Below are 12,286 nucleotides of genomic sequence, written 5' to 3' on the forward strand. Positions count from 1 at the left end.
TGTCTCTTCCAGGCTTTTCCATCAGGAAGCTCTCTGCATCTCAGAACAATCCTGTCTTTTGTATTTAATGATGCAGTCAAACTATAACAGCTTGGGAAGAACAGCTGACGCCTGAGCTGAGAGAAAGCTACGTACACAGGGCCAAGGGAAAAAAAGCGCCTGGAATAAAAGAGGAACCACCTGCCAGAAAAATAAAGGAGTAGGTGGGGAGACCTGGAGAGAGCAAGCCTGTGGGAACAGTGAGTGACCTGAGTTAATAGGGAGCGTGGAGGAGGAGTGGGCAGTGAGCAATTGCTCTTGTGTTCAAAATCCTAGTGATGGGATGAGTCAGAGACTCTGATTGAATTTTGCCTTCACTACACCCACAAACTGGTTATTATAAGGCTTAGGGGAGCATGGATTGGTGCAGCAACAAAAACTACACGGTGAATTGATGGGTATATGAAGCACTCCCAAGCACCCAAAAATCTGAAGAACATCTGCCAAACACCATGCCCTTTCATACAAGGTTTCCCGTGGCTCTAACTAGTCTGCCTTGCTGCTCTTCTTCATGTAATTAAACTTAGACTGATAACCAAGTAGCAGCTGCATCTGACCTGAAGGGGTAGGCAGACTACACTGGAATGCTCTTTACAAGTCTCTTCTGGAAGCAGTAAGCTCCAAGAGTTAACTCAGCCCAGCAAGACAACTGCCCAGGAACTACTAAATATTCCCTTAGTCTTTCAGGATAACATCATTCAGTGAACAAGAAGACAGATTTGTATTACCTCCTTCCGTGACTGTTCTTTAACTGCTTTTGCTTTCAACCATTTCTGCTCCTGGTGCTCATCCTCCTCCCCAGGTCAGGGGCCAGGTGACCTGCTCAGCAGGAAGTGCTGGTAATGCCCACTCGCTCACACTGGGCAGCCCTAACAGGCCAGAGGAGGCACAGGCTGCTGTGACACATCTGCTCGTGAAAACTGTCTGCTCTGACCATCAGGAGGCTTTGCCACTGAACTGCACCATGGGGAACTGGGGCTTCACATGACTTCAGAGGGTCTGAGTAACTCAGTGATCAGGTATCCAGCCAGATTCTCCTTTGAGAATGGAACTTAAGTTAGAGCAAGGTGTATAGTTTTGATATCTGGCAGGTTAAGTGGTGACAGGTGATACTAGTGACAGCCAGGAGAGCTTCATGTTCTTGGTGTTGCTGCTGAGAGACAAATGAGGAAACAAAACAGGGCCTTGAAGGAGACACCCAGCTTTTCTAACAGCTTTGTAATGAACTTCAGCTGGTTCAACTTCTCTGCTTTTTGTAGCTCCAGTTTGAGGGCAGAGACATGGGCAGCAGGTTAGGACTTGCTCCTCTGAGCTGACTTGATGACTACTGCCCCTCTACCACAGAAGCCAGCCCTTGGCTGAGCCCTGGCAGTCCACAGGGGCTCTTGAAGCTTAAGTGTCACAGGCAGCTGGGATGAGCTGTGCCTTTGCTCTGAGACAGTTGAGAAATGGCCCTTTCAGAAGAGAGACAAACCCTAGCGAGAAGCATAGTCCCCTCTGCAACAAGCAAACATCCACAGCCTTTTAAAAAAAATTTATTAAAAAAAAAGCATTAAAAAAAAAAGCTAAACACCACGTAACACAATAGTTAAAGGGTTACTGCAGTTCCTCTCCTAACCTGCCAATCTAAGACAAGCTTATGGATTTTGAAGTGTGTCAGCCCAGCAGTTCAGCTACTTGGTTTTTAATCTTACCTCCCTTTTAACCCTTCCAAGCCAGAAGAGCTGGCATGGAGACAGCTATGTGAATAGACAGAAGGGAAACAAAGGGGAAAGAGGAAGTGTTGTGCTTCTGGGAGGACTACAGGGGAACACTCGAAAATAAAAATAAAGAGTTTTTTCAGAAAACAAACAAGAACAGGTGACTGAACACACAGAGAATACTAAAGAGTCCCTAAACTCAGAAATAAGGGAGGGGTCTTCAAAAAGAGATTGCCCCTTCTTAAACTTCCTTTATCTCAATTTATGCAAGATGGTGCTGCCTAAATTTGAAGTCTGTAGTTTCATCTTACATTTAATGCAGTTTTTCCCTTGCCTTTGAGTCAATTCAAACAAGTTGCATGTCTGCACAATTGCCTGAACAGAGATAAAAACAGGGAGCTAGCTGTGATAGGACACGAGCCTGGATGTAACCCTCTCTTTTAAGCAGCTGCTCACAGCTGCACAAGTTGGGTTGAATAGGAGAAACAGAGTCTCAGGAAATAGGATGGCATAATTTCATGTAGCATCTGACACCTTGCACTTTATTCTGCGTCCAAAAATTGCCATAGCCTGAAAAAGCAGGGCCTTTGGGAATCATACCTGTCCTGGGAACAGTCTTTTCACAAAGCAGATTTAAAACAATAAGCCTTCTCTCACGAGGCTTCCTTTGATCCCACTGTCTCCTCCAGAGAGGTGCCAGTTGGAAAAACCAACCTAGATTCATCCTTAGGACAACGCACAGGAGATTCTCTTCTGCTTTTCCAGTGCAAGAACCGGGGGCATCCATGAGACAAGGAAGTTTGGAAAGAACAACAGAAGTTGGTTTCCACATGGTACATAACAAAGTTGCAGAAGTCCTTGCTGTGACATGCTGTGGGTGCTGGAGGTGTACATGGTTCACAAAAAAAAGCAGGACAAATCCAGTGGAAAGATGGTCACTATTAGGTACAATGCCTATAGTACCTATTAGGTATAATATCATGCCTGGACAGCACACCACGAGGAGCCACTAGAACACTCCAGGAAGCTGTTGCATGTTTACAGACCACATCCAAGAACTCCGCTACTGGCCATTACTGGTCACTGGTCTAAATGGGGCTCAGGACTGCCACAGGGTGGCCACTGATATTCTGAATACAGATGGAGCCTACAGAGTTAACTCTCAGTCATCTAAAACTGTCCTTGGTTAACACTTTCTCTTCATACCCACACCTTGCAGCAACTCAGACACATGAAAACTTCTGCCAGGTAGTGTTCTCAGACACTGGAATTTATTGGACTTTTTACAAGAAAAAACAGAGGTGGGTGAAAACGAAAGTTTTTGCTCTGCAAGAAGAGTGAGATCTGGATTCTGCATCCTCCACTGGAAGGTTTCACTCCACAACTTCCACATTCCCAGAGCCCACAGCTACTGAAAAGGGCAGCCTATATTCTGCTGAAACTGGGTCACCATGCAGCAAAGTAGGCAGAATTCATGGGCCCAGAAGGTGTAAGCCGCTCTGTTGCCCAAGAGAAATCACTTTGCCCATTTCAGTCATTCTTTCCCACCAGCTGTAGGCACAGTACTTGAACTCACCTTGCCTTTGAACAGTGTCACACCACATAACCAGGTGATGGGCACAAATTCAGCCAGCTAGGACACTATAAATACACATTTAAATACTTTCTAGTATAGACAAAACTAGCCAATCCCCTTTCCATGCTCATCTATAGTCTGTCCAGAATGCCTTACCTGCCAAATACAAGCAGGTATTATCTACTTTCAAGTGTGAGATGATCCTGAGTCCCTGACATTTGTAAAACATTTAGACCCACAAAAGGAATCACAGAAGGCAAATGAATACCTGCTCTGAGCTCACTCTTGTATAAACAGCCTGCTCACCTTACAAAGACTTTTCTTCCCCTTTTTCTAAATAAAGCTGAGGCCATCTTAAACAGATTATTTTTAGTTCCAGATATTTCAGCAAAGTGGATATTCCTAAAATTTCTTTTTATTTTCCTGTAATCCTTTTAACTTGGTAAGCAGGTCTCTGTGTACAGCTTTCAAATACTTTTTATTTTGCTGGGCCAAATGAGACCAGATAAGCATAGTCTTAAAAGGCTTTCATGAAAATGCAAATGAACAGTTCACAGTAGTCTGCTGGCTCAATAAACAGAAGAGTGTGAAGAGTTTAGACACTAGCAAATAGCTAAGAAAAACACAGAAAAAGTTACCTGTAGCCCTAAAGAAGCTTTCGCTTTCTTGTTACCACCATAAAACTTGCAATAACAGTATCTTCTATTATCTGTATTAGCTTACACAACATATTCTTCTAGTAGACAACCTGGTTATAAATCTGAGTCAAGAAATAACACCAAGACTGAAAATCCAGACTTGCCTACGAACACAAGACTTAACTCCCAGCAAAACGCACATGACCATATGTTCTTATCTGCCAAGCTTTTCCCCTTTCCCCCTCCTAAACATCACCATTAATTTTAATGTTTTTCTTTTTAAAATTCTGATTCAAATACAGCAAAGTGTTGCATGGTCTTGTCCGCACACATTATGTTATATATTAGTATTCCTGTGAAAGGATTTTGTTCTTTACTACTAGCAGGAAAAGAAAGCCTTGAAAACAGGTTTGCTTATAGTGTCCAACTTGGAGGGATCTAAATGTTATACCTTAAGTGTTACATATCCATGTTCTTCACTTTTAAATTAAGCTACTTGAACCCAGGTAGAAGTATAAAAATATAAATGAAGCAGTTCCTGAAATTAAAACTTTCCTGTTAGACAGGTCACTTGACTGACCGTTTCAAAGGCATCAAAAGGGGAGCCTGTAAAGGGCTCCAAAAAGATTTCAGGAGGGTTTAAGGCAGCAGACAAGGCTCTGGCTCTGGCAGTGCTTCCTCAGGACCCGGTATCTTCCTATTCACTATCAGAGCTCTGGGCCTTGCCATTAGAGTTCCCCTTCATTCACCTCAAGCACAGTCAACTGGATTAGCCCAGAGACACTTTCATCCTCACATTAAGCTCTGCAAGGTCACTTGCCTGGTACAGTTTTGGGTGTGCCTGTGTGGCCACAATGGCTGGCCAAGTCACGTGGGGTTTCTGCTGGACAGAGCCCTGTTGCTGGAGGCGATGTTGTGGCCAGCTAACAGGCAGGTATCTGTCTGACTGCTGCATCCATCATCCACTGGGTGCACAGGGATGATTCACCTGCACTCACCCCAAAAATGCCCTGCTCAGAACAGACTAGACGCTGTCTTTCACCAAAGAGGGAGAAACAAACGCTAAGCTGCATCTCAGAAGCCTATGCAGCAGAACCTGGCTTGAAACCAGAAAGTTTCTGGCCTGAATCTGACCCAGGCTCATTAGTCTTTAGCTATTTCTGTCTAGCCTGGAGCACCTTACAGATGAAGGATATTCAGAGCCCAGACAGTCTTCAACGGCATTTTGGATGCTTAAAACTGTAATCAGTCCAACGGGTTGCTGTTGCAACTTTTGCTGTGTTAAAAGTCAAGTATTGCAAGGACAGATATTGGGAGCCAAAAATCCTGTCTCAGTTAAAAACAAATAAGGTCTGTTAAATTCTGTTGACCTTTTACTTGGAACCACTGGACCTACAAATATACTTCTTTAATACAGGAAAACTTGGATTCTGATGCAATTGTGTTACTCCGGAAGCCCAGCCTAGGGCCACAGTACTGTCACCAGCAGAAGTGACTCAGTGCTCTGCTTGTGCCACACAGTCCCTCTCCCTGCTGCAGCAACTACAGCAAAAACTTAGGTTCCCAACTTGGGGTGCTACACAATCACAAAGGCACCAGTGAGAGCACAAAGGAGGACACGGCACAGCACAGAGGCAGGTGTCCCTGGCTGAGATTATATCCTTCAGTCTCGAAGCCAGCTTTTGCTAGCTTAGAAAAATCCTAAGGCTATGGGCAAGTCAGTGTGAAGATGCTTCTGGTCACACAGTCACAGGATAGTTAAAATAGTTCTCTGAATGTCATCTGGTCTATCCCCTTGCTCAAGCAGGTCACCTAGAGAAAACTGTCCAAGGACCACATTCCAGATAGTTTTTGAGTACGGCCAAGGGTGGAGAACCTACAACTTCTCTGGGCAGCCTGTGCCAGTGCTTGGTGCGCAGTGACAAATTGTTCCCTGATGGTTGGAGGGAGCCTCCTGTGTTTCAGTTTGTGCCCATCGCCTCTTGTCCTGTCACTGGGCACCACTGGACAGAACCTGGCTCTGGCCTCTTTGCACTCTCCCTGCAGGTATTTATATACCTTGATGGGAGCCCCCTGAGCTTTCCCCAGGCTGAACAGTCCCAGTTCTATCAGCCTTTCCCCATGGGAGGGATGCTTCAGCCTCTTCACCATCTTTGTGACTCTTCACTGGACTCTCCTGTAGCTTCACACTGGTGCTCTGGCAGCCTAATCCAGCTGGCAGATAATGATACCATGCTCCCTTGTCTGCTCTGGAAATCTGGAAAGAAGATGGCATGCAGGGGAGCATATGTCCCTACCCAAAACAGGAGTTCTTTTGATCAATCAGCATGTCAAGAAGAGTCTGTCTCAGAGAGCTGTATCTTGTGTTTGACTGCTTCTTAGGGAGCAGCTGTTAACTATCAGGCACCACCTAAATGTAAAATAACGCCATCAGAGACTAAAAAAATTTTCTGTCTTCCCTGGGTAGATGTTTATTCAAAAAGACTCAACATACTCACTATAATTTATTTTTACAGCAGGGACACCAAATCAAGACAGTTAAAAGGCTAAGTCTCCAATGCTCTAGATGCTATGTAAATAAATGCTAAATAATTGTGGTTCAATGTTCAGCAAGAAAAACAGCTCTTGTTTTTTTTAAAATTAAATTCTGATTTTATCTAAAATTCTAGACGATTCTGATTGTTTATTTATGTGAAAAGGTATCCCGCTTGTTAAGTGCCAAAGCCTTTCTCTGAAACTGTATGATTAACACCAGTATTTCCAAAAGCTACGCATCAAATAGGTTTATTTGACTAATGACCTAAGTCCCTCAACCAGCAACACACAAACTGAGCTAACCAGGCACATTCTTGCTGTACATACAAACACCTCTTCCAAATAACTGAGATAATGGCTGTGAGAGCACCAGTCAGTACAGCCCAGAGCCATGCACTCGCAGTGATCCCTGACAGCTTCCTGTGCACTGCAGGGTCAGGTAACACACCAAAACGAACAGCTCCCACTCATGCTTAGAAGCAAGGAGCTGCAGGTGAAGGCTCTGTCATCCCATTATTGGATCTCCCTCTGTGGGCAGCACAGTTTATGGGAAGAAATCTGTACCTCCGTCTCTGCTGCTTCAAACCACAATTTGGCTTCTTGGTACAATCTCATCTTTACCAGCAATTTAACCCACTAAACCCAACTGGAAGACACAAGACAGAAAGCTCAGGTCCATGCTCCCTTCTGCTGGCTGGGAAGAGGGTGATGATGGGCAGCAGGACAGAGTAGCACCACTTCAGCCACCTGAGCTGGGCTGGAGTGGGCTGGCCCCTCAGGGCAGATGTCCTCCCACACTAGGACAAAACATGGCTGCTTGCTTTAACTACATTTTTTACATGGTTTTGGACTTCTCTGCACTGAGAAATGATGCTGGTTGTCAGTAAGTTATCCACTGTGATCCCTCAGGATTTCTCTTCATGGTATTATTAGCTTAAGTCTGTGACTCCAGTTTTTATTTGCAGGCAATAACCCTCCCTGAACAAAAGTCTCCAGCTTAATAGCTGGCACTTCCACTGTGAGTGTCAGTGCTACCAGGGACAGCAATGCTGTCCTTGGGCATCAAGGACAGGTGCATCACTGCTTCAACCAGGATGATGCAGTGGCAGCAGATCCACCTTCCTGCCAGTCCAGGGATAATCGAGCCCTGCTACCTGTGTCCAGCCTCCCAACCCATCACTCAGTCTTTATAATAGATAAAAATAGTACACAAAAAAACCTTCTACTGACCTGCTTATTTTTTGTAAAAGTGGAGTATTGCCCACTTGCTGCAGACACTAGTCTGCCTGTTTAAAAAAAAAAATTATCCCACTGGCAGACAACTAATATATGAGAACATCTACAAAGAAGCTGCTACAGTTTATCGGCAGTAATCCACGGATTAAGGTCATTAATAGCACTCGATGACATACTACCATGACTGCAAAGGTGCTCTTCTGGCTTACAGGACATACAGAACATAGCCCCCTCACAAACATTTCCCCTGAGATACTTTCTTCTAAATCTTCAAAAGAAGAGAAGAAATGAGAAAAAGCAGAAGGAAGATATCTAGCACAGTATCTTGCACTGCGTTAAAAAAATAGTTATAATGAAAATAAACAACCCTGAATTTTCTTCTCTTTCACAATGATGTTTTCACAGTAAGAGAGTTCTTATTAACTGAAATTTTGATCCTCAGAGCTAAATTTAAAAAGCAAGCCAAGACATTCTCCCATGCCCAGAAGATAAAGCCACAAATAAAACTTTCAAAATAAAATCTGTAATGCTCAATTCTGCCCTTTAATTATTTATATGAAATAAGCTTTCTCTTTCTGTTGACACAAGAACACAAATGTATCATCATCAAAAACACTGTGTACTCCTCAAATCCCATGGGGTCATTAATCTTCTTTTATGCAGTACATGAAGTATTTTCACAGAATCTTTAAAACAGTTTTCCAAAATGTGCCTCATGTTATTAGGAAATCAGAAGAAGCTGATGACCTAACAACATAATTGCTAAATATCCTCCAAAGTAGAGAATCCCTTCACTCTGTTCTAAACTTATGCTCCTATCTGCACTACCCATACATGTAATCACCAATGCTATTAATTTATCTGGGTCTCCAAAACCAAGGGTAAACAATCAGTTGTGTCAAAATTGAAGTAATAGACTTTTCTTATTTCTGTTGATCTAAATGAAAGAATCTGCACTCTTTAAATATTATTTGTTTCATTAGGACTCTGGGAATGGCCTAGTACTGTGCCACTGTGTATTTTCATTTGCTGTGAAACAATTATAATCCATAAAACGTACTCAGGAGAATACAATAGTCCTACCAGCTGGAAGCAATCCTGTATTCCACAGTCATATGCAATTTCTGTAAACAACACAGTGACACTTGAAAAAAGAAATCCTTAGAAAGAAATCTTAAAAACTTAAATAAACAAACATTATGACAAACAACATTTGTTTTAATATATATCTTACCAAGAACAAACCACTTTCTGATTAACCTGGTTTAGTTGTAACTCATCATTTCACATTTTACATTCAGTACGATGTAGCAGCATTTTTACTACACATGCAGTTTCTTTTCCTTACCTTTAAGGAATCAAAGCAGGCAATAACTCTTCCATTTTCAACCTGGCAACTTTTAGGGGGGTGTGCAAATTTGCATTCTTCATCAGAGCGTGAACAAGTTCCCCTCTGAAACTGCCTGCACACTTCTAATGTCAGCCATTTTGTATCTCTTACTGGAGTAACATTCAAAGCCATGATGGAAAGTTGATTTTGAACTTGAAAGTTGCTGTCAAGTGAATTATGCCGAAGAAATTTCCAAAACAAATGAAGGAGAGAGGGGGGAAAAAAAAAAATCAGAAAAAAAACCCACTTCAATTCCAGTTGAAAAGAAAGTTTAAAAAATGCAAAACAAAACAGTGGGGAACGATTAATGATGTCCAACACACACAAAGCAGAATAAGCAGAGAAAGTTTATCAGCAAGCAGTCACTCATCAATCATTAAGTCCCACTTGTAGACTTTTGGCTGGGCAAATGCATGCTCAGTTGCATTTCTATCTGTAAAACACGTGGGTTTGTTGATTGTAATCACGGATGTACCAGTTTTAAGCCAAGGTCCATCAATGCAACGGCAACTCCTTGATAGAATAGCAGTTCTCTGACGGTTGCTTGCCAGTATTGATTGCACGAGAAGAGCAATGCAGTCATTTGTTCATGTCCCAGGAATAATAATAATTCTTCTTTTTCTGCTTTCAGTTTCCCATCAACTAATTGGCAAATGGAGACAGCTGAGGTATCTTCCACCACGTGTAAGGTGAAGGCAATGTCTGGCTGGCAAAGACAGGATTTTGAGAACACGGGCGTAGCAGTCCTCGCTCATAAAAGTGACTTGGCAAAGGCACTTTTTAAGTCACTGACCTGACAAAACAAATACAGCATCAGTTCACGTGCAACTCATTCAAATGAACATTACGAAACCTATCGTCCCTTTTTATCAGATTATAAACATACAGCCAATGCTCACTTGTATTTCTTTGGGAAAAAAAAAATCATCCTCCTTCATGAAGTTACACGAGACTAGAGAATAACCAGTTGAAACATGTACTGCAGTAGTATTCTAGGCAGGAATCCAAAAGTTAGGAATGATTTAAATAGATGAATGTGGCAGATACAATAATTAGGCACGCTGGTTGTGAAACAATTCAATCTAAAGTGTTTAGTCTCCAAAACAATATACAAGAACCTGTTTCCATGAATTTATCACTTGGCCCTTTAGATTGTGTTACTACATTATAAGTTGTTACTCATTATTCGTTCTTCCTTAGAAATGAGGATACTAGCATTCTGTTCAGATTTTTTTGTCTCTCCCTCTATTCCTCAAGGGAAAAAAACAAAACAAAAACCTGTCATTCAAAAATCACAGGGAAAAAAAACTTCCATATTCAGACAATAGAGTTAGCTTCCCCGTTAACCTAGAGGCTGTTTCATAAAGGCTTGATGAAAAGGCTCAACACTAAGTCATCATCCTCTAATGAGACCTTTCTAACATGAAGCAGTCTTTATCTAAATATTCCTTTAATTTACTTTCGTGTAGCTTTACAGATACATCATTCAGCATCAAAACTCAAGACTTAAATATGGCACTTAAGCTATTTGGGTATTTCATAGATAAAGAGATCTGAAAATCAAAGAGTTAGATATTATAAATATTTTTAATCACTAACTATTTTATACGCAGACAGTGAAGCCATGGACATGGTGTTTCCTTCTATTCAGCTTCAAAGAAACACAACTTCTACTTTGCAGATACCAGCCAGAAACAGTTGATAGATTATTTTTGAGCAAGAAAAAAGAAAGGGGGACAGACTGGAATAAGAGAGATTTTAAAATGAATCAATAAAAATAGCTCTAAAAACACTGTCAGCTTTTCCGTGCCAGAACAATTCATCTGTCTTAATTGAAGTCAGTATTGCTAGTAGTGTGAGTAAGAATTACTCACATACAGTTTCAGGATCAGATCCCAGTTCTGACTTTTAGGTCTTAACATAAAAAGGTTTTTCTATTATTTACCAATGCTACCAGAAAGGGTTTTACTATGTAACCAATACTTACACCAAAACTTGCTACTGCTAGCATGAATAAAGGAAATGCAATGCTAATTGCTCAAAAATTCAGTTTCAAGTCCAATGTGCAATAAGATGGATCTGGATGACACTCAGCTAGCTTCACCCAATCATAAAGAATAACGAGGTGTAAGAGAATTAGTACAATTTTAAATAATTCTATGCAATTATCATACAGTACATGAATTAAAAATTCCTCAAATTAAATATTCCATCAGTGTTGTGCAACAGCATCAATGAAGAGTGAGATTAAGCTGAAAGCATAGAAAGAGGTGAGAAAATACTTCTAACTGATGAAAAGGAAAGAGAGGAGGAAAACCAAAGAGAGCCTCTCCACAAGAGCTTGTTGAGCTGATAGCTTGATGGGCTGATGATTTAGCTGGCTAAATGTAAAAGAGAAAATACTCTCCCTGGAGCCACACATTCCAATTCAGAAATGTCAGTAATGGTTTTCAGTAACAGATGCAGGAGATAGACTGAAAGTTTGGAAGAAGGGTAAATGTTATACAGCACACTGCTGAAAGTCACAAGTAGTAATACACTGCAGGGCTGCATACCACTAAAATTGACAAAGTTGTTTCTCAAGTAGTAGGTGTTAAGACTGAAAAAAACCAGACATTGCACACGGTAGCAAAGCAAATAGCACACAATATAGAAATTGCAGTAGGCATGGTTAAAAAAATGTGCACAGCAGGATCACATAGGAGATTCATGAGACTGCAGCAAGAATTCATACCAAAAAGCATTTGAGGGTGGAAGGTAGAAAAGTGAAATACAGCGTCATCCTATTTCTTATCTTCTTGCTATATTAAGATCTTCTAAAGAAAAGGAAGTACAAAAAGGTCGTCTCAAAAATCCACTTCTTGTCAAACATAACAGCACTATCTGATTTCTCAAGAGTCATCAAGTCCTTCAGGAGTTTCTACTGGTGCCAGAACTGAGGCCCTTCTGAAGAAAGCCATGCCTTCAGCAGGAGGCAAGTGCAAAAACGATCAGATTAGAATAATTTGGAGTGCTTCATCCCTATCATTCACATGACCTACGGGTTCTTGACCACATCCTAAGCAGCTGTCATACCTCCTCTGCCCATCACCTGCACCAGGAGGGCGAAGGAAGATATGACACCTTGAAAGCTTGAACATGAGGGAAGCAAAACAAGGAGAAGGGAGAAAAA

The 12,286-nt window shown here is 41.7% G+C and overlaps 1 protein-coding gene across 9 annotated transcripts in view; it reads right to left on the bottom strand.

Moving 5' to 3' along the window:
* MBNL2 (muscleblind like splicing regulator 2) overlaps positions 1–12,286 on the bottom strand; it is a 109,024-nt gene that overhangs the window by 61,519 nt on the left and 35,219 nt on the right. For 8 of the 9 annotated variants that reach the window (XM_027645166.1, XM_027645175.1, XM_027645148.1 and 5 more), the window contains exon 2: positions 9,073–9,907. The exons of the other annotated variant lie outside the window; for it this stretch is intronic. In XM_027645166.1, the coding sequence (XP_027500967.1) occupies positions 9,073–9,246 (174 nt within the window). In that variant the 5' untranslated portion in view covers positions 9,247–9,907. The remainder of the gene's footprint in view (positions 1–9,072; positions 9,908–12,286) is intronic. 9 annotated transcript variants of the gene reach the window in all.

The sequence above is a fragment of the Corapipo altera genome, unplaced genomic scaffold (genome assembly GCF_003945725.1).
Source record: "Corapipo altera isolate COAL_440 unplaced genomic scaffold, ASM394572v1 0, whole genome shotgun sequence".
Taxonomy (NCBI): Eukaryota; Metazoa; Chordata; class Aves; order Passeriformes; family Pipridae; genus Corapipo; species Corapipo altera.